This window comes from Medicago sativa, chromosome 8 (genome assembly GCF_051527215.1).
Source record: "Medicago sativa cultivar Bolivia chromosome 8, Bolivia_mono, whole genome shotgun sequence".
Taxonomy (NCBI): domain Eukaryota; kingdom Viridiplantae; phylum Streptophyta; class Magnoliopsida; order Fabales; family Fabaceae; genus Medicago; species Medicago sativa.
In genome coordinates, this window is record NC_140756.1 from 12,558,064 (window position 1) to 12,583,120 (window position 25,057).

General features: G+C 31.2%; 2 protein-coding genes across 3 annotated transcripts; one reads left to right on the plus strand and one right to left on the minus strand.

Annotated features, from left to right (window-relative positions):
* The first annotated feature begins 2,493 nt into the window (after positions 1 to 2,493).
* On the plus strand, positions 2,494 to 9,629 carry LOC146897045 (protein HOTHEAD-like). Its single transcript, XM_085734517.1, has 6 exons — positions 2,494 to 2,657; positions 3,401 to 3,758; positions 7,135 to 7,445; positions 7,938 to 8,323; positions 8,615 to 9,183; positions 9,367 to 9,629. The coding sequence occupies exons 1-6, from the start codon at positions 2,576 to 2,578 to the stop codon at positions 9,419 to 9,421; spliced, it is 1,761 nt and encodes a 586-aa protein (XP_085590643.1). The 5' UTR covers positions 2,494 to 2,575; the 3' UTR covers positions 9,422 to 9,629.
* Positions 9,630 to 10,359: 730 nt separating this feature from the next.
* Positions 10,360 to 15,469, minus strand: LOC146897046 (receptor-like serine/threonine-protein kinase ALE2). Of its 2 annotated transcripts, none has more exons than XM_085734515.1 (9): positions 15,050 to 15,469; positions 13,997 to 14,302; positions 13,790 to 13,891; positions 13,211 to 13,318; positions 12,727 to 13,098; positions 12,312 to 12,605; positions 11,779 to 12,171; positions 11,433 to 11,676; positions 10,360 to 11,264 (listed from the first exon to the last, which is right to left on the minus strand). In XM_085734515.1, the coding sequence occupies exons 1-9, from the start codon at positions 15,123 to 15,125 to the stop codon at positions 10,589 to 10,591; spliced, it is 2,571 nt and encodes an 856-aa protein (XP_085590641.1). In that variant the 5' UTR covers positions 15,126 to 15,469; the 3' UTR covers positions 10,360 to 10,588. The 2 variants fall into 2 exon arrangements, with proteins under 2 accessions (XP_085590641.1, XP_085590640.1); XM_085734514.1 differs by having other exon boundaries at positions 12,291 to 12,605.
* Between the last annotated feature and the right edge of the window lie 9,588 nt (positions 15,470 to 25,057).

Sequence of the window (25,057 nt, forward strand, 5' to 3'; positions counted from 1 at the left end):
AAGTGACTATTAACCCTATATTTTCTAGATAAATCCGACAAATTCAGATCTTAAATATGTTTACTCTTGTGGCTTTGACCATTTAAGTCATAAAGTAGCCGGGGTGGATCCATGATTAATTTTTTAGTGTGGTTAAAACAAAAATGTCAAAAATTAATTGCGAAATTAAAGACTAATACTATTTCATTGAAAATAACAGTTTTATTTGGGCAAATTTTATTAGTCCATACCTATTTATAACCATAACAATTGTTAATTAGGACAAAATAAACCGTCAACTTCCTCTAACACTTTATTTTTATAGATATTCTTCATAGGTAAATAATTTTGAAGAAAATTTTGGAGTGTCTATAGCCACATCTAGCCATGAATTGCATCGGCCCCTGTAAAGAAGCAATGCAAATATGAAAATTAGGCGGGCTAATATCAAAATTCATCTAAATGAAAACTATAAATTAATTTTAAAATAATTAAAAATCACAAAAATTAAGTATTATTGAAAGTATATATCTATTTCTTATTGGTATGAAATTAGCTTTAATATATTATTTGTTGGTTTTTTTTCCTTTTCAAATAGCCTAGTGTCTAGAATTCACTTTTTAAGACAAATATAAGTGGGGATTCCTAGGTTCGAACTCCGCCATGACATATAATAATGTGTGAGTTTTTTATTTTTTAAATAATACTTAATAGGATAATTTAATCAATATTTTTTTTCATATGTTTGAAACATAATCAATGACTGTTATTCTTTAATGTTAATCTTTACTATTATTATATGTTATATTTTGCATCAAACATGTTTACAATTGTATTAATAGAGTTTTTACAATTATGATTTCTATCAACCGAAAAACTATCCAAACTAAATCATATTTAATTGAGTCTGATCAGATAACTTTTTAAAGGAGTCATCTAAATTAAATCGAAACATATGTGATTTTAATCTTTGTATCATATGGTTTTCTTTAAATCACAAAACCGATTCATACTACACCACGCTAACACCCCTTTCATTATTGTTAAATAAATGGACTTGAGAATCACTCGTAAAAGCTTACTTGAAGAATGAGAGTGTCCAACCTTATACTATACATCCAACAATATGGAAACTTTGACAACACGCGACTCCAATACAACTTCAATACTCACGACTAACGTGAGTCGTGAGTTTAATTTCTACATTGCTATTTGTGATCAAACTTAAATACAATATTAAATAAGTTTGGATCTTAGTCGTAAAAGATAGTAGCTCATAAAACGAGGGTGTCCAATCACATATATACATCTAACAATTCAAAAACTTTGTGAATCTCTTATGCAAATTCAATAAATATGTCCTTACATTTATTATGACTTGAGTTACATACTATTCGCACCCTCATCTCTTTCGGTGTGTTAATCTATCTTGAAAGTGTGGCTTTCTAAACCTCTTCCCTAAACAAAAAAAATGTTCTTGTACCCTACATGTTGGCAGAATCAGTTGCACAATAGAATATATCAAAGTTGGCATTGCTCCTTTTACACCAAAATTAAGTTCCTAATTAAAGGAGTTAGTAATTTCATAGGCATTGTTATTTACTCTCCCATTAACATCAATTTCCATGATAAACAAAATCTATGATATAAAAATCATTCAAGAATACCATTTTTTTTACGGAATTATTCAAGAATACCTTTAGTAGTGGACATTATACAAACATAAATTTATGTAACCAAGTCAATTCAGAAGGAAACAAAGCAAAAAAAATTTCTTTTTCTAGCTATACCATTAGTTAAATTACATAATTTTTGTTTTTCTAATTTCTGATCATGGTTAGTAGTTGCTGACCATGTATATTGGAATTAATGGCTGTTAAGTCAAGTACCATGGTTAGTTGAAGAGACAATATCTAGACAGTTGCTCTCTCTAATAAAATCAACCATAATAAAAAGGGAAAAATATAAAAGAAATTGTATAGTTTCGGTTGCATATTAAATATAGAACTTTACTAGTACTACACATTGTATAGGCTGGTGAATGAGCTGTTTTGTATTGATCAAAAAATGCATTGTCAAATCCAACGGCTGAAGACACTTGACTCTAACCGCTGCATTCATTTCCTCATTAAATGCTTTATTCACTTATTGTTACAAGTGTTTTAGGTGCATTCACACATTTGTGACATCAATGAGGGTTTAATCAAGATCAGACGGTTCAAAAAGTTAAAATTACTTTTTGTTATTTTATAATTTAAAATACAAAATTTAAATGTGGATCGTCCGATCTTGATCAAACGACTATTGATGTTCCGACTGCATGAATGCTATGAATTTTCAACTGTAGGGGAGCTAAATCAAGTAGGGAGCTACATAATATGATGTTAATTTAGTTTTGCTCCTAATTTGTCACACAAATTAATACTAGATTATTTAATCCTTAATATTGATATAGTTAGTTAGGATGCATTATATTTTAAAGTATTTATATGAAGTTACACACAAAACAAGACCAACCAGAGGCAGACACTTATTGGTTGGAAAGAAGAAACTTCTTGAGAGAGTGAGTGCTTTTTCTATAGCCTGTGAAATTCCAATGGCTTCAGTTGGTACAGTCAAATTCTTGTTATGCTTAATTCTATGGCTATGGAACTGCAACTTTCTACCTCATTGTCAAGGTTCATTCTTGTCTTCATTCTATAATATCTACTTAACATTTTTCTTACATTATTCACTTTCATTTTTTATAATATATGTTTTAGTGTACTTTTGCATATGAATTTCTTTTGTTAGATGATCATGGCATCAAAATTCTAATCTCTTTAATTTTTGGTTGCAATTTTGGTATGAATTTGTAAATGTAGCATGTAGCATCAATTTATCTCATAATTTTTAGGAAATATACAACTAGTGGTTCTGTTTTCTTCTTTCTTCATATAAAGTTTCATTTCATTTGCATAAGCATATACATAGCTAGATCATATAGAGAGAAAGAGTCTTTGGACTTCAGATTAGTTTATTGTAGCTTATCTAATGGCATAAGCGCGCATTTCTAAACTTGTTTAAGATAGCTTGTAAAAACAACTAATGCCATGTTCATAAGTCGTTTTCAGCTTATTTTTATAAGTTATCTAGAATAGTTTATGAAACTATCTTATAGCTTACATGGTAACAATTTAACAAGAAAAAAAAATCAGTTTGCTATAAGAAAGTTTCATAAAAATTGTACAACTAGTTAGGCCATAACATAAAAATAGTACTATCATTGCTTTTGAATACTTTTATTTGTTCTTTTGTGGAGAAAATGTTTTAATTATCTCTTAAACTATATATAGCATTAATAATTGATTGAAATTGAATCTAATTAATTTAGTAGTTAATAAGAGACTAAAATTGGACTAACAAAAAAAATTAATTGCAGGTAAACAAGAGTACCCATTTATTAAAAAAGCAAGTACATTTTCATCACCATCAATTTCAACTACATCAATCAACAAAGCTTATGATTACATAATAGTGGGAGGTGGAACTGCAGGGTGTCCTTTAGCTGCAACATTATCTCAAAACTTCAGTGTATTAGTACTTGAAAGAGGAGGTGTTCCTTTCACTAATCCAAATGTAACATTTCTTCAGAACTTCCACATTACCTTGGCAGACCTTTCACCAACTTCAGCATCCCAATATTTTGTTTCAACTGATGGAGTTTTCAATGCAAGGGGAAGAGTTTTAGGTGGAGGTAGTTCTATCAATGCTGGTTTCTATACTAGGGCAAGCTCAAGGTAATACAATTTTTGTTTTTAATTTCCACTTTTCATTATATTTTGATTGAAAATATGCCTTTCTTTTAGATTATTGCTATTCATATTGATATTAGAAACATTTTCTTAGACAACCCAAAGGTGTCTAAGAGAGATAAAAAGATTTGGTAAATGCGACAGATTAATGATGTGATACGAAGAGAGAAAATGAGGTGTGTTGAATATATGTAAACATATTTGGGGTATAGAAATATCACCATTGATCATATTTTATTATTTTTTTTTTTTTTAGAAGAATACATTGCATCTAGTTGATGTATGTGTCATATGATATGTGTTGATTATATGTCAGTGTTTTATTCTTCCATGTTTGATAATAAATATACATACCGTGTCAAAAAATAAAATAATATACATGTAAAAGTAACATTTTTATTTATTATTAAAGCTCCATCAAATTTTTTTTATTATTAAAGTTACTTTTTGAATAGTTTATCCGAACATTTGATGCTAGAGTTACATTTAAAAAAAAAACTCAAATAAATTAAACGATTCTCCTTAGTTTTGATGATTTTTGTTTTTATCTTCTTATGTATTGAACATTCGGATGTTTAAATGTATTTTTACATTTCTATGTATGATTTGCTTATTGATATTCTTATAAATGTTTACTACCTATGGTCCACACCTAATAAATTTGCATCTCAACACCTTCTTGAATGTCTTTAAGAGAAGAAAGAAAAAGTTGTTTGCATGGGAAGAAAATAAAATTGTGGTAAAGAAAATATTAAGTAAAGAACAATGCTCGATTTAATTACTTTCATGTTGAAATTGTAGTAAATCAATATTGAAATGGTTTTGCATAAAATTGTTAATAAAAAGCTAGTAGTTAAATATTCTATTATCATCCTTAAAACAAAATATATTCTATTATCATTTTTTATTTTTTTTTATAAATAGCTCGGTTTAATTTAAGATATTATTACAATAAGACCAAAGGGTAGGTCACAATCTTTAGTATAATAATGTTAACAACTAGATAGTGTTATGCATTTCACCCACATGTCACATCTTCAAACTCCAGTCAAATAGAATATAATTAGAAACCTTGGTTAACTTTTCTCCCTCTAATTACTAACATTTTGCAACAATATGTCTGATTATGCTTAATAATTAGTCCCACAACAAATCATCCTAATTCCTATGCTTAATAATTAGTCTAACGATATCCCTTGTTACCGTTAGTATTTGGCTTTCTTCTGTTGGATTGATTATTAGCTGCCTATTTTCGTGAAAAAATCTATTGGGATAGATTTATATATTTGTTTTTAGTAACATCGGGATATATTTGGATATGATATAAACAAATATCTATTTAATTAATTTGCTAAGAAAATAGCTACTATTAGTACGTTTAAATGTTAGAAGCATCAACAAGAAAGTAAAAAAGGGAAAGAAAATGTTTGTACAAAATTGTCATTAAGAATTTAAGAAAGAAAAAATGGTTACAAATCCTTCCATTAAGAATTGACTGTTTAGGATAAATATAGTAAATAGTGAACCACCCTTATATATTGGTGACATATATGTTTGCACATTTCTTAGACGGAGCTCTTCTCTATTTAGTTAAATTAAATTAAATGCTACATGTGGTCCTTTGTTAGTGATTAGGTAGGAGGGTCCAGATCTGAAGGAAATACATTCATTGTTATAAGGAAAGCCTCCAATTTTGGTGAAAAAGTCATTAAGGTGCTCTTTAGATTCCATGGTCCTTATTAGGAAATATGAACCACCAGGAGCTATTAGCATTACTTGTACGTTTATTTAGGGGGCATTATTTTTTTTGAAGGAGAAGGGGTATTAGGGTTTGAGTCCAACTAAATATTTTTTATTTGGGGTTGTGTCCAATTAAGCAGGATTTAGGGTTTGAGCAAGTCTTGAATATATACAATCCTAAATAAAATTTATTTGAACACAAGACACATGATTGATAAAATTTAAAAGAGAAATGATATGAAGTGATGTGACTAAATTATTTTTCTTTTAAATTTTATCATTTATGTGTCTGTGCCTAAATACTTTTTATTTGGGGTTGTGTCCATCTAAGTAGGGTTTAGGGTTTAACTTTAATAAGTATGTGTTTTTCTATAAAAAATTATTTTACCCAAATAAGTTTAATTTGTATATAGTAGAAAAGTTTTAAACATAGTTAAAAAAAGTAAATAGAACTTATTTGAGTGGATAATATCTAGCCTAGGGGGCTTTTGGCCCCTAAACATGTAGGTTTAGGCCAAATATTGTTGCTTACATAAATTGACAAATATATATATATATATTTTGTATATTAACAGTGTATATTAATCTACCCTAAAAATAAAAGTGTATATTAATCTAATCTTTATTTACTTTCAAACATAAATATATACACTTTCTATGCTTTATCTCTAGCATTTTCAAAAGTGGTTATTATAGTTATAATATTATTAATGAGAGGCTGCAACTAACACATGCTGCGGTTTAGTAGATAGAAGGCAGTTTGAGTAATGCATGGCTCCATTTTTTTCATAGCAAGGTCCCTACCTTTGCTGTAACTAATTGCAATACTTTCCAACCACAGAATTTAATTAAGTTCATTACTAATTGGAAAATTCTTTTTTATTTATTCAGTTTATATACTACTATTAATTAGTTTCTCCAAATATAGACTGTTTCAGTTCCAAACTTCTTTTCTTCTTAATTATCTTTCTTGATTAATAAGTATATTCAATAATTATGAGTCTATAATATTAATGAAACATTACTTTCCTTTTTCCTTTCTGTTATACATTTAACTATATTGAGAAATAGGACAGATGAAGTATATAACTGTAAAAATGATTGAGGAATTAAATTACTTTTTTTCCTTCAAAGTAACAACAAAAAAATTTATTCATTGAATAATATTGATGAAGACATTCAATGTTTCTTAAAGAGTGTTCCAAGAGTTCATAACCATACTGCTACATTTTTGCTTTATTGTATATTTAATGATTTATTTAATTTTTTGGCAGTACATTTAATAAATGATTTATAAAAAAAAAAAAAACTGAAAACCTAAGAAATGAAATTGGTGAACAGACACTAATTCATAGGAGTAACCACTTATAAAGTTATACATGCAATATAAATTGACTCTAAAATTCACTTGGTTGAAGCAATAGTGTAGTTTCAACCATGTATTGTATTAAAACTAGAGTTTAATTTTGATATACACATTCGGTCAATGCAAGTCAAGCAATCACAACCAATCGTGTATATAACGATCCGATGATTATGATTGATTAACACCGTAAACATTTTATACTCTACTAAGGCATATTAATTAAATTCAAAAACTAATATGGAATATGGCATGCAGGTTTATAAACAAGGCAGGGTGGGATGTCAAGCTAGTGAATGAGTCATACCCTTGGGTTGAGAAGCAAATTGTTCATCGTCCAAAGTTTTCACCATTTCAAAGAGCAGTTAGGGACAGTCTTATAGACAATGGAGTCTCTCCTTTTAATGGCTTCACCTATGATCATATATATGGAACAAAAGTAGGCGGAACCATTTTCGACAGATTTGGTCGCCGACACACAGCTGCCGAACTTCTTGCTTCTGGAAACCCTGACAAACTTACTGTTTTGGTTCACGCTACTGTCCAAAAGATTGTTTTTGATACAACAGGTACATATACTATATAAGATATTTTAAGTCAAAGTTAAACATATACTTAAAATTTATGCAAAACGAATTTCATGCAGTCAGTGATCTCAGTCGTTGATAAAGATCGAATAGTTGATAATTCGAGTTTGTGATTAGACAAAGTCATGATGCGAGCCATTTGATATCTATCAATGGCTTAGATAGACTGACTGCGATGAAAATAGGAAATTCTGACTGTTGAGAATCCAAATTGAAAGTTTTTCGAAAGCGAATTCCCTGCTGTCAGTGATCTTAGTTGTTGATAAATTAAAGATCGAATAGTTGAGATTTTGAGTTTTTGATCGGTCAAAGTCGTGATGTGAGTCATTTGATATCTATCAACAACGGCTTAGAGAGACTAATTGCGGTGGCAATAGGAAATTCTGACTGCAGGGAATCCGAATCCAAAGTTATGGCATATTAGGCCCTTGAAAGTAACTTATGATTAAAATAGACAATATCCTATTTTTGCAGGTAAAAGACCAAAGGCTATCGGGGTTATTTTCAATGATGAAAATGGGAAACAACATGAGGCAAGGTTGGTAAATGATATGCAAAGTGAAGTGATATTGTCTAGTGGGGCAATTGGGTCTCCTCAAATGCTATTACTAAGTGGAATTGGTCCTAAAGATGAACTTCAGAACTTGAACATCTCAGTGGTCCTTAATAATCCTTTTGTTGGGAAGGGAATGATAGATAATCCTATGAACACAGTTTTTGTTCCTTCTAATAGGCCAGTTCATCAGTCACTCATACAAACTGTAGGTATCACCAAGAAAGGTATATACATTGAGGCTAGTAGTGGATTTAGTCAGTCCAACAGCAGCATTCACTGCCATCATGGTATCATGTCACCTGAGGTATGCAATAATATTTCTATAATTTCACAAAATAAAGTTTAAATAATCACTTTTGGAATCCTTATGGCCTGTTTGGTTTGAGAAACATTTTCTCAAACCTAATAGGCCCTTAACAATTAGATGTTACTATGTCATTTTTATAACATTATGTTCAAACACCACTTATAATTTAGTATATAAAAAAATACGGAAAAATTTGATTCGAAAATTCAAATATATTAAGCAAATGTGCTTAGTGGATTAGAAACCAAAAGTAATTTTTTTTTCTTTCATTTTTACATGATAAACCAGATCGGACAACTTCACACAATTCCTCCCAAGCAAAGATCAATAGAAGCTATTGAAGCTTACAAGAGGAATAAGCGAGACATACCGGTTGAAGCATTCAAGGGAGGCTTTGTCTTGTCCAAAGTTGGCAGTGCTTGGTCAGCAGGCGAGCTCAAGTTGGTCAACACCAACGTGAATGACAATCCTGCTGTTACCTTCAACTACTTCAGTCATCCATACGATCTAAAGCGCTGCGTCGAAGGGATCAGCATGGCGATTAAAGTAGTCCAGTCCGAACACTTCACAAACTACACATTATGTAAAAGAGAAACCGCAGAGAGACTTCTTAACCTTAGTGTGAAGACTACTGTCAACTTCATACCAAAACATGCCAATGACACAACTTCCCTAGAGCAATTCTGCAAAGACACTGTTATCACAATTTGGCATTACCATGGTGGATGTCATGTGGGGAAGGTAGTTAGTCCTGATTATAAGGTTCTTGATGTTGACAGACTCCGAGTCGTCGATGGTTCAACGTTTACTGAATCACCAGGAACAAATCCTCAAGCCACTGTGATGATGATGGGAAGGTATGCATAATGCATGCATGAATTATATTCATAAAACTGATAAACATGTTTTTATAAAATCTAGATATGTTTTTAGTCTTTGTAAAATTTACATTTTTTTGTTTTAACCCTAAAATCTAATTACACAAGTTATGATACAGATTACAAAATTTGCATATGAATAATGTATTTATGTTTGTACAGGTACATGGGAGTGAAGATTTTGAGAGATAGGTTGGGAAGATTGGCTGGTATATAAGGAGGATTTTGCTGTGTGAAGATCACTTCAAGTATTGAAAAAATCAACAAAAGTATGTAATATGAAGATAAAAGAAGCTGTTGCACATCAAAAAGAAAACAAAAAACAGTTGGATGTAGAATTGGAAATGAATTTAGTTTATTCTTGGTGTAATTTCTAGAAAACAGTGATTATTAGTAATCAACAAAGTCTTAGCTTTTTGAGTATAGTGGCTTATTTTAACCTCTATTTCAAGGGAAAAAGAGTAGTTATTTTGAGTTGGTAAAATCTATTTTTTAATTAGGCATTAAAACTTGAAGACAATTGATTCTTTTTCTTTTTTTTTGAAAAGCAAGCAAAATGGTAGTGTCCAATTAAAGATTGAGAGTATAACTACACAGAATATGCCTAGAAGTTGTTACTTTCCATCACTTATTTAAAATATCTGCATTATGTGTAACTAAACTCCTTTTAACAAATTTGTAGATGTTTAAATAAGTTCCAGAGAATTAAATCTTTGAAAATGTACCTCTTGAGTAGAAAATTTAAGTATTCATTATAATATCAAAGTTAGCATAGACCTGATATTGGTTATATATAACCAAAAAAAGATGTCAAAAAATGAACCTTAAAATTAGATGATTTACATTTTCTTTATTATTCTAGCATAGAAAATAAAGTTGGACTGCACTGAAATTCAAAATGAAATTCTTTTGTATTGGCTTGACTATTTACTTCAGAACTATGAAGCACGGATACGGACACCGGACACGACACGGACACAGACACGCCAACACCGCTAAACATTTGAGAAAATCACATAATTCAATGTAATTATATGTGTCGGTGTCGTGTTGGTGTCGGACACGACACATGTCCGACACGGGGACACGGCTAATCTGAGAAGTGTCCGTGCTTCATAGCTTCAGAAGATTAGAAAAGACATGATATACCATGAGTTTCAATAATTCAATGTAACATAAAATAGCTTATACAAGGACACAAGTTTATTCATTTTGCTCCATAAGTTTGTAACCAACAAAGATGGCTGCTTTTTGGTTTTGAGCATGAAAAAATATGCCATTTTTTCTATAACAGTATAAGAAAAAGCAACCAAATCATAAACTTCTGTTCTAGTAATAAACAGAAGTCCATTTTCATCATGATTTGTTTTCAGGAAGTGGTGACTTAATGAGATCCAGGCCATAGTTTAGTTGAAAATCCATGTTCACTTGTGCTACCTTTAGACAAACCTCTCAAATTTTTCCAGAAATGTCTTTTCTTCTCGGTGGTAATAGGCCCTGAAGTGGATTGCCTCCTGAATGACTCAAATTCCAGACCTGAAGTGCTGAGCAACTCTGAATCTGATAATCTTAACTTTTCATCACCAGATTGATAGGCATGAAGTGTTTTTTGATACTCCGAAAACTCCACTCTTTCATCTGAAACCTCGAAAAACTTACCTTCGACGTTAGTTACAAGACTCTCTTTTTGAAAACTACCTGATCTTACGTAGTTTGTTTCCTCAAATTCGCTGCATACAAGCTGCAATGCTTGAACAACTTCTCCCATGAAAGGTCGTTGAGATACTTCTGGTTGAACGCACATGGACGCAATCGCTGCAACCTTTACGACAGTATCAATGGATATGTTTGGCTTTACGACTGGGTCTATGATCGTTTGCAAGCCTTCGTTACTCGTGAGAAGTGGACGGACCCATGTCACGAGATTTTCTTGACCTGCTGGCTGTGACAAATCCACAGGCTTTCTACCGGTTAGAAGCTCAAGGAGTACAACTCCGTAACTGTAAACATCACTTTTGGCGAGAAGATGGCCTGTCATTGCATATTCAGGAGCTAAGTAGCTGCAAAAGCATGATGGCATTGAGATTAATTCAGTTTTCATTCAAAAGAATTATTATTAAGAACTCTAATAAAACCATTCATATGAACTCTGGTTCAAAAGTAAACGTATACGGAAAAGACGCATCAACATGAAATGAAAGTGCTAGAAACTAGCAAGGTATTATTACCCGAATGTTCCCATGACATGTGTGGAGATGTGCTTGTTTCCATCTTCCAGAGCTGTTCTAGCCAATCCAAAATCTGAAACCTTGGCTGTAAAATCATGTTCCAACAAGATGTTACTGGCCTTGAAGTCCCGGTGTATGACATATGGATTGGAATCTTCGTGCAGATAAGCCAATCCCCGAGCTGCACCAAGAGCAATCTTCATCCGGGCATTCCAATCCAATGGATCGCTTTCCTTGTCAGCACCTGGTAAAATAGAGATTACTCAGAAGTCAGTATCTGAAAAGAAATGAACACCACTGACTTACATAAGTGTTGATGAAATTCTTGAAGTGTGCTTTTGCTTACCATGCAAGTGGGATTCCACACTTCCATTAGGGACAAGCTCATATACTAGGCAACGAGTTTGTTTCTCTATGCATATACCTATCAATTTAACTAAATTTCTATGGTGCAGTCGGCTAAGCATCTCAACTTCTGCCAGGAATTCGCGGCCACCACGCCGATCCTCTCTTTTGAGAATCTTTACTGCTACGTCTCTCCCATCATTTAAAACACCTTTGTAAACAAGTCCAAAGCCACCTTCTCCTAATATTCTAGAAGAGTCAAAGTTGTTTGTTGCTTTCTCTAAGTCGTTCAAGGTAAAATTCTTGGCGGACCCAGTATATGCTATCGTTCCTGAACTGAAGGATCGTGATCCAGATCCTGACATGATCCCATGATTTAATGACCCGGCAACCCCTGCCACATTCAAACCAAATTCTATAAACTAACATCCTTTGATTCCATTTTATGATGCTTAATGAAAACAAGATCTTTATTTCGTATAATATCTTCTAAACTATCAATAAAGATTTTACCGAGTTGGTAATTGGACTTACTTAACTGTTTTGAAGAAGTTGACATTAAGCTATCTGAAACGTGTTCATGTTGATGAATACAAGAACTGTATTTCAACAGACAAAGCCAAGCAAGTCCAAAGAATAGAACAAATGCAGTAATTGACGACAGTACAATTATAAAAATCATTCTTCCGTTGCTCCCTTGTTTTTCTTTGTTTGGTAAAGCTACTCCTAAAGGTTTCATCATCATTCCGTTGTTGTCACGACCTGGATTTGGACCATCATCTATACTAGAAACACCTGAGGGAATTGAAGGTGGAGATGGTGGAAGACCTGCATGCAATATCCGAAAATATAAATCTAAAGAGAGATATCTACTAACGAAATCAAATATACTACAAAAAGTCACTTTATAACAGAAATAATCGTAACAAACTTGTAATCAATGTATAACCTGGATAATGAACATAAAGCACTTCATAAGCACCAAAGAGGGAATCATCTATTAGAATCTCCCTGTGCCAAAATTTCTTGTATATTAAAAATGCTGCAGTATTGTCAAATTTTACTCCTTTAGGTACCAAGTTTATGATAATATTGGTCTTATCTAGTTGCTGATTAGCTGCATCAGCTCCCATAATACGAACTTGCGTATGGTTCAGCATAGCACTCGCTGCAATTTCATCAGCTAGCTTTGAAACAAGAGGAAAACACTTGTATATTGAAATACCAATGCGGAGTTTAACTTGAAGTGGCCATACACAACCACAAGGTGATCCAGGGGGTGTGTATGTCAACGGCTCCGAACAAGTAACGGACAAGCAATCTGCAGGAGGATCAACATCAGATAGCGTTATTGAAATGATTATAAAGGAAGGCACATTTGTAGTTTAAATAAAATTTTGGCTAATATTGATGCAGGATTAAGTTTAGAATACCTTTATTAGGAGGTGGAGGGGGAAGAACCAATGTATATGCTGGTGGTGGAGTCTTAATCTTGTTCAATGGTGAACCTAGAGGTGAAATTCTAGGCGAAGGAGACGGCACTGATGATTGATGAACAAAGGATGTTAGAACAGCAATTCCAGTTCAAAAAAATGAAACAATAAACGCAGTAAAAGAGCACACGATGTACGGTAACGAAATTCAGCCAATTTCGCCTACGCCTCCCAACTGCATAGCAGTTGCCAATCCTTTGCATTATAATATCAAAACTTAAGGTTTACGGAGTAAAACTTGTATATCAATACTACGGTCTAGTTTACAAGATTACCCTTGAACTGTACCGCGGAGGGATTCTCCCTCTGCACCCCCTAGTAACCCAACAAACATCCCTAAAGGGCGAGCCTCTCTCTCTTCGCTCAATTAGCCCGTTCACTTATCAGTAACTAGGTGCTATACTCAACAAAGGATAAAATCAAACCTTTGGTGACAGTCAATGCTAATCAAAAAGAAAGATGGATGAAATGAAAGAGTATAATTAAAATCAATGACATTAATAAATAAGGATTTTATACCATCCAGATGGCCTGACCAAAATGCTGGTGATGGTGCAGGTGCATGGATAATCTTGCTCTTCGGTGAAGAGAAAGGAGGTTGTGCTTTGAAAACTGAAGAACCTATTATACAAGAGAATTTTATAGAATAAATGAAATTATTATTGACATTTCAGTATAAAGTTTAGGTGATAATTTTATTTAAGCACTTTCGGGAGAGAATCAAACCTTGACTGCTGTAAGAAGGAGCCTGGACTGGGGAGGTCGGCCCTGGAGTACGATTTTCGTTCTTTCTTCCGGAATGATGATGATGCTTATGATGTGATATTGGAGAATCCAAAGAACCATGTTTCCATACCTTTCTAGGAGCTTTGTCATGTGACTTGGAATGTGGAAATGCAATACTTCTAGGAACGCCGGACGATGACTTGTCAGGTGGTTGTGCAATACTTGAAGGAACATGAGAAGAAGACACTGTTGGCGGGACTGCAATACTTAAATGACTTATGGTTCTGAAATGGGGTAGATTGGTGTCTACAAGTGTAAAAATGAACTTCAATTTAGGATAATTTTTAGCATGAACTTTCCTAAAGAATAGTTTATCAACTATAAAATTAGTGAACATAAAATTCCCCAGATTTTCTAGACCTTATTTACGATCTTCAACCTGTTCTGAAGCATAATGTTAAATTCATACAACTAATACTAAAATGTACAACCATTACCCCTAATTTTCTTTCTTAGAATCCATCTGTTAAGCATATAGTGTAAGTCAGAGATCAAACCAATGTTGTCAAATAGTGGTCATAGCAGCGCTATAACGCTATCGTATAGATGGATTTCAACAAATTGTTTTGTTCTATGATACGCGATTTAGTACATAATGTTGTCGAATAGTATCTATATCGTAGCAGAATTTGAACAAAACGTTATTTCACCAATTGACAACATTGGATCAAACAAACCAAATCAATGATCTTGATCCAATGTTCACTTAAAGTATCTTTTTTAAGTAATTTTAACTTATAAACTAATTATAGTTGTCCAATGCTGTTGAAAGGTTTCATATTCATACCAAACAGCACAAATTACAAAATAAAAGGATTGTATAGAATAACAATTCCACTAACATTCATCTTTAAGAGAGAGAATCATAATAAAAAACCCATTATCATTATAGATTATAAATATCCAAATACTTGCAATATGTTAACTACAACAACATTTCATTTTCATCACCAATTCAAGAACTCAAAACACATGAATTATACTCATTCATACCTGAAAATTCATGAAGCTGTTGATTACTGAGGACAAAATGTAGCATAAATATCAGAAAAATTAGAAACACTCCCATTTTCTGCTAAAGAAGAACTAGATCAATTCACAAAATCTCTCAGCTTTCAACAAAAAACCAATGACAGAAACAATTGAAGAGAATCTAGTAGAAACAGAAACATGTGAAGCAAAACTAGAATGCATGTGACAGTAAAACATAAACCTATGTTTCAAGACAGCTCAGTACTAGTACAAAACTGGTTTTGGTGGAAAAAACCAAAGTTTCATGTTATTTTTTCAGAAGTAAAACATTAATCATTGTGAAAGTAGTGTGATCATTGTTTTAGAGAGAAAAATGTAAGTAAGAGATGAAACAAAAAAGCATAACCCCACTTCACTTTAAGCATCAAAAGATCAGTAAACACTTCAGTAGAGTTGGTGGGGTTTTGCATATGTAATATGAATGTGCTTGATTGAGAGAGAGAGAGAGAGAAAAGTCATAAATATTGACTATAAAGTTAGAGATTAATTGGATTGAATTGATTAATTAAGACCTTAATGCTTGACTTTTGTTTTCAGATTATCTAAGTAATGATCCACTTGGACAATTGGTAGGATTTTGGGATTGGATATCTTGATTAATGGGAATGGCTTAACAATAAAGGTAAAGGTTAAAATATAATTTTATTTTAGAAAAAGGTTAAAATACATTTAACCTCGTTATTTTTAAGTTTTACTTTGATTCCTTGAATTATAAAGATTTGATATTTTGACAACTTTTATCATTTTTTCGATTGAGTCTTTAAATATTTCTTATGTTTCATGTTTCTTGTTGATCGAAAAACCATCTAAATGTCACATAAGAAATTTTAGATGGCTCAAACAAAAAGAATTAAAATGTCTAACATTTGTAATTTGCGAAAATAAAACAGAATGAAAAAAGAAATCAATGTGTAGCATTTATAACTTAAGCAACTAAAATGAAGGAAAAAAAATATTAAAGAGAAAACCTTAAAACCTAAATAAATAGTTTAAGCACTACAAATGTATTAGCAAGTTTGTAGATTGTTTTAATCACACGTGCTCATACAGGACTTTAGTTAAAGCAAATAATGATTGAAATTGTAGCCATAACCATTTGTCGGTGTGACTAGTTCAACCGGTAAATCTAATTAATATGAGTATATAAAGGACTGGTTTACCCTAAAGTATAATTTTTATCTTTCTATAAAAAAAAAAAATGTTAACGAGTGTCTCTGGGGCACTCTTTAAGAGCATAGAATAGTAATTTTTTATGAAAATTGCATATTTAATACATTGAAAATTGAATTGTTTGACTTTTTTAAAGAATAATTTCCTAATTTAGCATGCTTAAAGAGTGCCCCTGAGGCACTCGTTAACGAGACCCAAATAAAAAATAAAAAGAATTTCTTTCTACTACTATTATACAGCATTGAAACAATGTCAATTTGTCAAAAAGACCCGTGGGCTATAAACTCTGGCTTTCATAGTATAATTTTGTCTTCATAAAAAATCAGGTCTAACATCATAATTAACTATTGTTGGAATGTTGGTCAGTTTTAATAATGGACAAAATTAAGTTTTTTTGTTGCTGACAGTAATGGACAAACAAGTTACATACCTAACTCTGTGATCTATTAAATTTATCATCTCATTTATTTTATATATTTTAGGTTAAATCATAAAGGAGTAAATTATAATTTTTATTTATTTTTGTCTGGAAGTAATTTTTTATCAAGTTAATGACTTCTTTCAAATGATTCAAATAAAAACTCACTTTTAATGCTTTTACAATGATTTATGATAGGGTAATTATACTGATTTTTTTCTTCAGAAAATGTGTAATATACACTTAAAACATACTTTTTTTTTGGAAGGAAAAACATACTTATTATACTTGGAAAATTATATTTATTTCTATTATTTTGTCATTTAAAATGCAATAATTAAAGTATGACAAATAGTTGTCATTTCTGAAATAAATTATATGCGAAAATATGAAGACCCACTCATAAATGAAGATTAAATAAATAATACTTCTATCTTAATATAAAAAATTTACTACACAATATATAGCTAAGATAACTTTCTAAAATTGTTCAAGTATTAGCTCAATGATAAGAGCTTCATTTCATAATCTCTAAAGATAATAAAGTTTGAATCTAATTCAAATGATTATACGATGATAATTAGTATCACTGCTATTAAAAAATTCTCCTTTCCCATTTTTTATATATAATTGCCTAATTAAAACACACATACTACTATAATAATTTTCTTTTTGAAATAATGAAAACCCGTTCATTTATGTGTATTCATGAACCAACGATATATTGTTGGACATTACTATTGATTTTATTTTATTGGCTAGGGACAGTATTATTGAGGGTGACAAATAAGGACGTAATTTACAATCACATATCAAATCATATCAACAGTATTTCAATCTTCTTGTTTCCCTTTTCAAGCTCTTGATTGACATCCATGCACAATTTTATTTGAAGCTGTTTTGCGTAATTTGGCACGACTAATCACTGATACAGTTTACTTTTGGATTTTTTCCCCTCTCTTTGTAATATTTTTTGTCCTTATAAACACCTCAGTTATTACTCTCCTCGTAAGCTTAATTCAATTGATAGGTACAATACATAATATATGTAAGGTCTGGGGTTAAAATCAAAAAAAAAATCAATTACTTGAGTTTTGGATCATTTCCATCATGAGTACTATGTGTTCCACTAGTTTAACAATTGATCATAATTAATATGTGAATTTTTTTTTTATGGTGACCAGTGTTTGAACCCCAGACCTTGCATATTTTTATGCATTGTCCATACCAACTGAGCTAAGCTCACGAGGACAATATGTGAATTTCTTTGGTTACATAATTAATATGCTAACTAATTATATTAAATGAATAATCTCAAATAAACAAAATAAACTAATAAAAATAGTAGTTAGACAAATTAAAAACATATGAAATGCACATGGTGGTCCATTCCGTTTGATAAAGTGACCCCACTAGAGATAGAATTGGATTTGGCTAGTTGTTTGAGAACAGGTTGGGTAGAAACGTAATTCATCGGCCTCGTGAGCTTCATTAGAGACATTGCATAATATATAAAAGAGCAAATGTTTAAATTTCGGACACCCACTTATTCTCTTTTAAACGAAATGTTTTAACCACCACATTACTAGACAAAAAAAAAATTTAACCTAAATTTTACCAGGAATGGAGTTTAAATTTCGCTGTCGATGTGAGGATATTATCGATAGATAACATGTTAGTACATTTGTCGTCACTCTATAAACTTATAAGTCGTGAAGTTTCTCGGATTCTGGTGAGCCCTCAGGACCAAATTTTTGTAAACTTTTCCATATAGAAAAATGCTAACGAGTGTTTTTGGAGTATTTGTTATCAGAGCTTCAACTAAGTTTTTATTAAAATTTATATAATTATTGTATTGAAAATTAAAATAATTGAATTGTTTAAAAAATAATTTCTTATTTTGAAATCTTTAAACCGTGCACCAGATACATTGTTAGGAAGACCCAAAAATATAGTAAAATATAAAAGGTTGTGACCGTGCCTTTTGCTTTATTTCCCTCCATAACCATGAGAACAACGTTTCGACCGAGTAGCAAGCCACACACACATTTTGTCGGTGATTTTCGTTAAGATTCATTTTTGCTACCCAGTTTTGAAAATGACATAGAAAACCTTATCCTGCGATAAATGATCGTTAGTTGAATCAAAATAATGCACTCTGTCTTCACTACAAGTCTTAAGATACTTCCAATATGGTTATTTTTTTTTTGTTTTTTTATAGTAGTTATTTTTAACATGTAATTTAGCATTATTTTTGTTGTGAATTCGATTAAGCTTGCATCAATACTATGATTTGTGGAGTAAAAATAGTAGTAATCAATAATCAAGCATCAAAGTGACAAAATAAACTATACACAATATCAAAATTAGTTAAAGGAGATGAAGAATGAACATCATGCTATTTGTTTATCTAGGTAGGTCTAAATTGACCTATGTCCGAAGGAAATATCAACTTTATAATCTAATATCAATGAATTTCTTACAAAGAGATATAAGAGTTACGAGAAATTAGTCTTCAATGATAATACATAATTTCTACCCTTGTCTCAGTCTCTTCTCTTGAACAAGAGATTGAATAATTTCATTCACCAATGTGTTTAGAATGTTTACATCCCAAGATTCTACCACAAAATTACTCGATTCTTAGCCTTTAAGACGAGAACCGTGAGGCCAACACCTAGAAGATTCATCCATCCTGTAAATAGAGTCCCTCTTGCTAAACAATCCCCTGAATTTCCTCTATAAACTCTTCCTAGTTTTCAGAAAAGGGATAATTCTCAAGGTCAGTGACCATATTGGGGGATTTCAGTTCTATTTTCTCAAACGAAAATCCCCTAGCCACATCACGACGGCCGATTGGAGGATACCAATCCTAACTAACATCACGAATCGGGTCCATCTCCCTCATATTTGAATTAGGAGTTTATCAATCTAGACGAACTACCTTCGGGATGGCCTAAATCTTATACTTGAATCAGTAAAGAAAACACAACAAATAATAGAAGAAGGATAGAAAAGAGTTATCTTTGTTGTCAAAGTACAATTGATCAAATTACGAAAACATGAAATAAGCACATAATGTCCCCAAAATCGGCAAGAAAGACGAAGTGTGGGTTAAGAAAAAGCAGCTACTGAATGATGGGTTTAAAAAAAAAATATTAAAGTTTGTGAATTCTCACTTTATATAACCTCCCGGGAAGAGAAACAAATCAACATCTTCAGATCACTAGAAGACATAAGGTGTGACTCAACTTCACAGTTTGCGCCTTGGGAATGTAATTGTACTCAATTACCAACAAGCACGTCCCCTTAATCCATGGGTTCGTAGGATACACGTCAACAAGCTCAAAAGAGGAGTCATTTCAACTTTGCACGCATTAAATGTTGTACCTTCCCCCACTTTCCACCATTCAATTCTATTCGGCATCCGTCCTCGCACAAAAAACATGTTGGGGCGATGATATATAGAACATCAAGGGTCGACCAACAATTGTCAGGCCTAAACAAGTTCCTCACGTCTTAAACATAGTGAGGGCTTGGGGCATTCACATTTGCTCCAAACCGTATTTTGGCCGATACAACGACCCAATTCAACATGCCCATTAACCTATTACGCTACCTTAAGAACGCTTCAAAAAGGTCACCTGTTTGCCCTTTCGCACAGGAACACCATCCTAGGATAGTCCTTGTCGTTCAACTGATCTTTAACTAACTATCGTGATCCACGTCAGGTTTTACAGAAGTAGTTACATCGAGCTCATCTATATAACTTCCACACTCAGATACGATTAATTTTACACGTTTTTTCACATTTTCTACTCCTCAATAACATACTGACTTGGGTATCGAAATAGTTACCTATTTTGCAGGTTTCTTCCCCATCGTCGAAGGAAACCCTACGCTGCACTAGAGATCTTCCTCCTCCGTACTAGATCGTCATCAATACGAGCATCGAGATCGCGTCATCCTAGTTTCTGTTCCCGGACAGATCAATATTTTAAGTGGAATCCATAAAAAAAATAGTAGAAAATGTGTTAAAACAATTTTAAAGATTTAGGATATGCCAAAAACATGTCTTGAATAATTTTGTACTCACCAACCATTCTATACTTTAAAACATAATTGTTTTCTTCGAAACACTTCAATAATTGCTACATTTTAGTTCTTGAACCTCTAATGTCTTTTTATATCTTTAACGTGGGTTGTAAACTTGATTTGCAACTGTTAAACTATCTTTCCTTATGTCTTTCAATTTCGACGAAATATTTTTGGTTGCACCATATTCCTTGTCATCTTAGATCAAATTGTGTCTCTTCCACATTTAAACGACCAACAAAAACATAACCTTCTAACTTTGACTCCATCTTATGATCATGCAATCCCAAAACACCACTAAGACTCCATTGTTTTGATACACTAATATAACCACACAACCTTAATGGACATATGTGTTTTCTTGAGCTCTTGTCTTCTCATCTCAAATTCTTTGTTCCTTTATACTTACACCTCTTTCGCAACCTAACACAAGCTTTAGTTTTCTACATCTGAAACCACTATCAAATTTTTTCTGTTTTAATATTAAATCCCGCCTTTCTTGTTTTACAACAAATCCAATTAATCAACTATTCCCGATCTTCATAATTCATTCCAGGGACAAAATATTTCACATTATCGATAGAATTGACCTCTGAATCCGGTTTCAGAACAATGAAAGGTTCAGCCATACATACGTATATATCACAAAAAAAAATCATTAAAACACCAATAAAACAATTGAATGCAAAAATATCTTACAAAAAATCAATACACTACAGAAACATATCAATTTCGTTCATATATAACTCCCGCACTCATATACAATATAGTTGAGGAGGCATCTCCCGAGGGTTATATTTAATTAAAAAAAAGGAGCAGAAACAAAATGTAAACGAACCTTCTAAACTTTACCTTCTATTTGGTCACAAAAGAGTGAGGATTGACTATAGTTCATGGAAGGATTGTGATGAAAAACCCTAAATCGCAAAAAAATTGAAAGATTTGAGAGAGGTGTATGGTTGAGTGTAAAAGTAGAAATGAAAGTACAACACATGTGTTTTGACATCTATATTAATTTCGTTTTTAGATCCTTAAGGTAACTTATGCTCTTAGGGTTCATTGATGGACATGATAAGAGACATGATATGATAACTGTATCATATCCTGTCTCAATCCTGTGTTAGATGACACAACAAGATATGATAAGTTAATCCTAAAAATATAAAAAAAAATGAAATTTAATAACATATATTTATAAATAAAAAATTGATATTAAATTCAAAATATTAATATTTAATATATTGAATATAATATTGTTTGATTTTTTATTTATTATTATTAAAAAAGATGAAATTGTTTATTTAGTAGCGTCGATGATTTTTTTAAATATATATAATTATTTAATTACTAAGTCAATTATTGAATTTTTTTTGTTAATTTATAAATTGAAAAATAATAAAAATAAATTTGAAATATATGTGTGTGTGTGTGTGTGTATATATGTATATAAAATTGTTTCACAAGGGTAATCTTGTTACATATTTCCTTTCAAAAAAAATGTTACATATTTAAACTTAAAAAAGTAGCAAACAATGCAATGATCAATTTCTTATCATGTGTGCACCAAACATATAACAGAATAAATATCTATCCTTCCATTATCATATCATATATTAATCCTGCTTTTTATCATGTATTATTCTACCATGTACATCACATCCTAAGTATATAACCTTATGTTTTGACAAAAAAAAAATATAACCCACAAATTTCAGAAAGTTGGTTTTGATAATTTGCATCACTAGATATTTTATCCACAGTGGAATTCTAGTTTTGTGACAAATGTCGCCTCGTTAATTTAATTGAAACAATTCAAATAAACTCAAGAGCTTCGTTCTTTTTTGTTGGTACCGTAGCATCCATTTGAGAGCCTACAAAAATATCTTATATAATTAAACTTAGGTTTGGTTACACATTCTTTTTGTCAAATAAACTTGAATTTAATTATAGGAGTTTATCCGGCGGTATAAGCTTGGAATTTAAGAATGTACTCCTCTTTAAATCTTAAATTCGAATTTCTCAAATGCCAAACAATCTCTATATTGGATAAGTTCATATCCACTAGTGGGTGATGGTATTGATCTTTCAAATGAATCAATTCTTATATGATATACCAAGTTTTCACACAAAAAAAAAAACAAAAAAAACTAAATCTCACTTCTAAGAAGTAAATTCTAAGGATGGATTTCTCCAACCATATATGCATCCAACAAATTTAAGAATCCAACACATAGTACACAATCACGTCTAACATGGATTCAATGTCCAATTCATAAATTTTCACATTAGTTCGGCTCTGATATCTTGTTAAATGAGTTTTATTAATCTTACTATCAAAAGCTAGGATGACGATGCCCGCCGCACATAGACATCCATTAGTCAAAGAACCTTGATAATGTAGGATTTCAATGCAATTTCATTATTTTTATCCGTAATTTCTTGAGGCAAGAATTTCTTCCTTTGAATCCAACCTAAAACCCAAATACACAATAAAAATTTAATTTAATTATATCGAACTTGACTAATTATTTGCTGAAAACTTACAATAACTAATATTCATTTGTAGTTTTATAGATTTGAGGCGTGAACCAATATAGACTGTGTCAATTATCACAATTCCATATTGCATGCATTCAGTCACAAATGCTTGGATATTTCATTCAAATTACATCATTTCATACATAAAGGCGTTGCTAAATTTTACATCTATCTACAAATTAAATTATTTTTAGTTGGAATCATTTAGTAGTCTCCACGCAAACATTGGAATTTTTGATTGAACTAAATTGTTTCAAATAATTCTATACAATAATTTAAACATGAACAAAATATACGTCAATTTTATGATTAAAAGTATAAATTAATTAAACAATTAATGGAAGGTATACTCTATCAAAAATGAAAAAAAAAAAGCAATGGAAGGTGCAAAATCAATTTCAGTAACAAAAACTATCAATTAAGAAGGTAAAGAATCAATTTGCCATTTTGCCGGCTTTTTACTTCTTATATTATTTTCATAATGACTATTAAGTTAGTTAATATCATTTTTAAGGAAGCTGAAGTTACATCTGATCATCAACTTACAACTAAACTAATTTTCAATGGGACTGCAGACCTTATAGGATAATCTTACTTCGCCTTTATTCTTCTTTACTTCTAGATTGAGGCATTGAGCAATCAATAGGTAACATCCTAATTAGTATCATAGACCATGGTCTAATAAGAAAAACCAACAAACATTGGCCGTCTGATAAATTGTATATCAATCTGAGATTAATCATTCTGATAATTCACTTTAAAGAGTAAAATGACTAATAAGAAACATTGATTTTATAATTTAAATATAGATATTGTAAATACATCATGATAAATCATGAGTTCGTGAGAATAACAACTTTTGATTTTTTTTCTCACTTTTAAAAAAAATCAATGTCAACATATTAGTCATTTTAATATGATACATTGTTGATGCAATGTATCATATTAATATGCTGGCATCTCACTTTTAAAAAAAATCACTGGCATCTCATTTTAATATGAAACATTGTATCATCACACCCTAATTTCTTTTATAATTAAAAAACATATATTTAAATTAAAGTGAGTATTTACAATATCTATATTTAAATTATAAAAAATCAATGTCAACATAGTCTATGATAAATCACGAGTTCGTGAGAATAACAACTTTTAAATTATAAATCATGAGTTCGTGAGAATAACAACTTAGTTTATTTTTTATTATGAAGAATACTTTTGAAAATACAATGAGATGCCAACATAGTTGAGATGCCAGTGTATCACATTGATACGAAGACTTCTAATTTATGTTGAAAATAAATTTAAAAAAAAAGTTGATGTATTAGATCTTGGACAAAATATATCAACTATTTTCATTCGATTTTTTTAATCATATTTAGGGACAAAGGAGTTACATATAGATAGATATATGATAAGAGATAAATGAAAATCAAAACATAAAAGACTCATTTGACTTATATGGAACCAAATTTTTTTTGTTGATAAAATGCAGTGACACAAAATTACGACAAATGTATCCTAGCTAGTGCAATTACACCTAACTTAAACTATAGTTTAATTAAGAGGTTCATATAGCAAAAAAGTGGAGTATATAGTATGGTGGCACTTAACATCATGATATGTAATTGCTGGCGAAAATTCTATATCAATCAAACACCATTTTCCTTCTTCTTAATCATCTAACACTCTTCCTTAATTTCTCTTTCTTTTTTCTACAAAACCAAAGTTTCTCTTCAATCTAATTT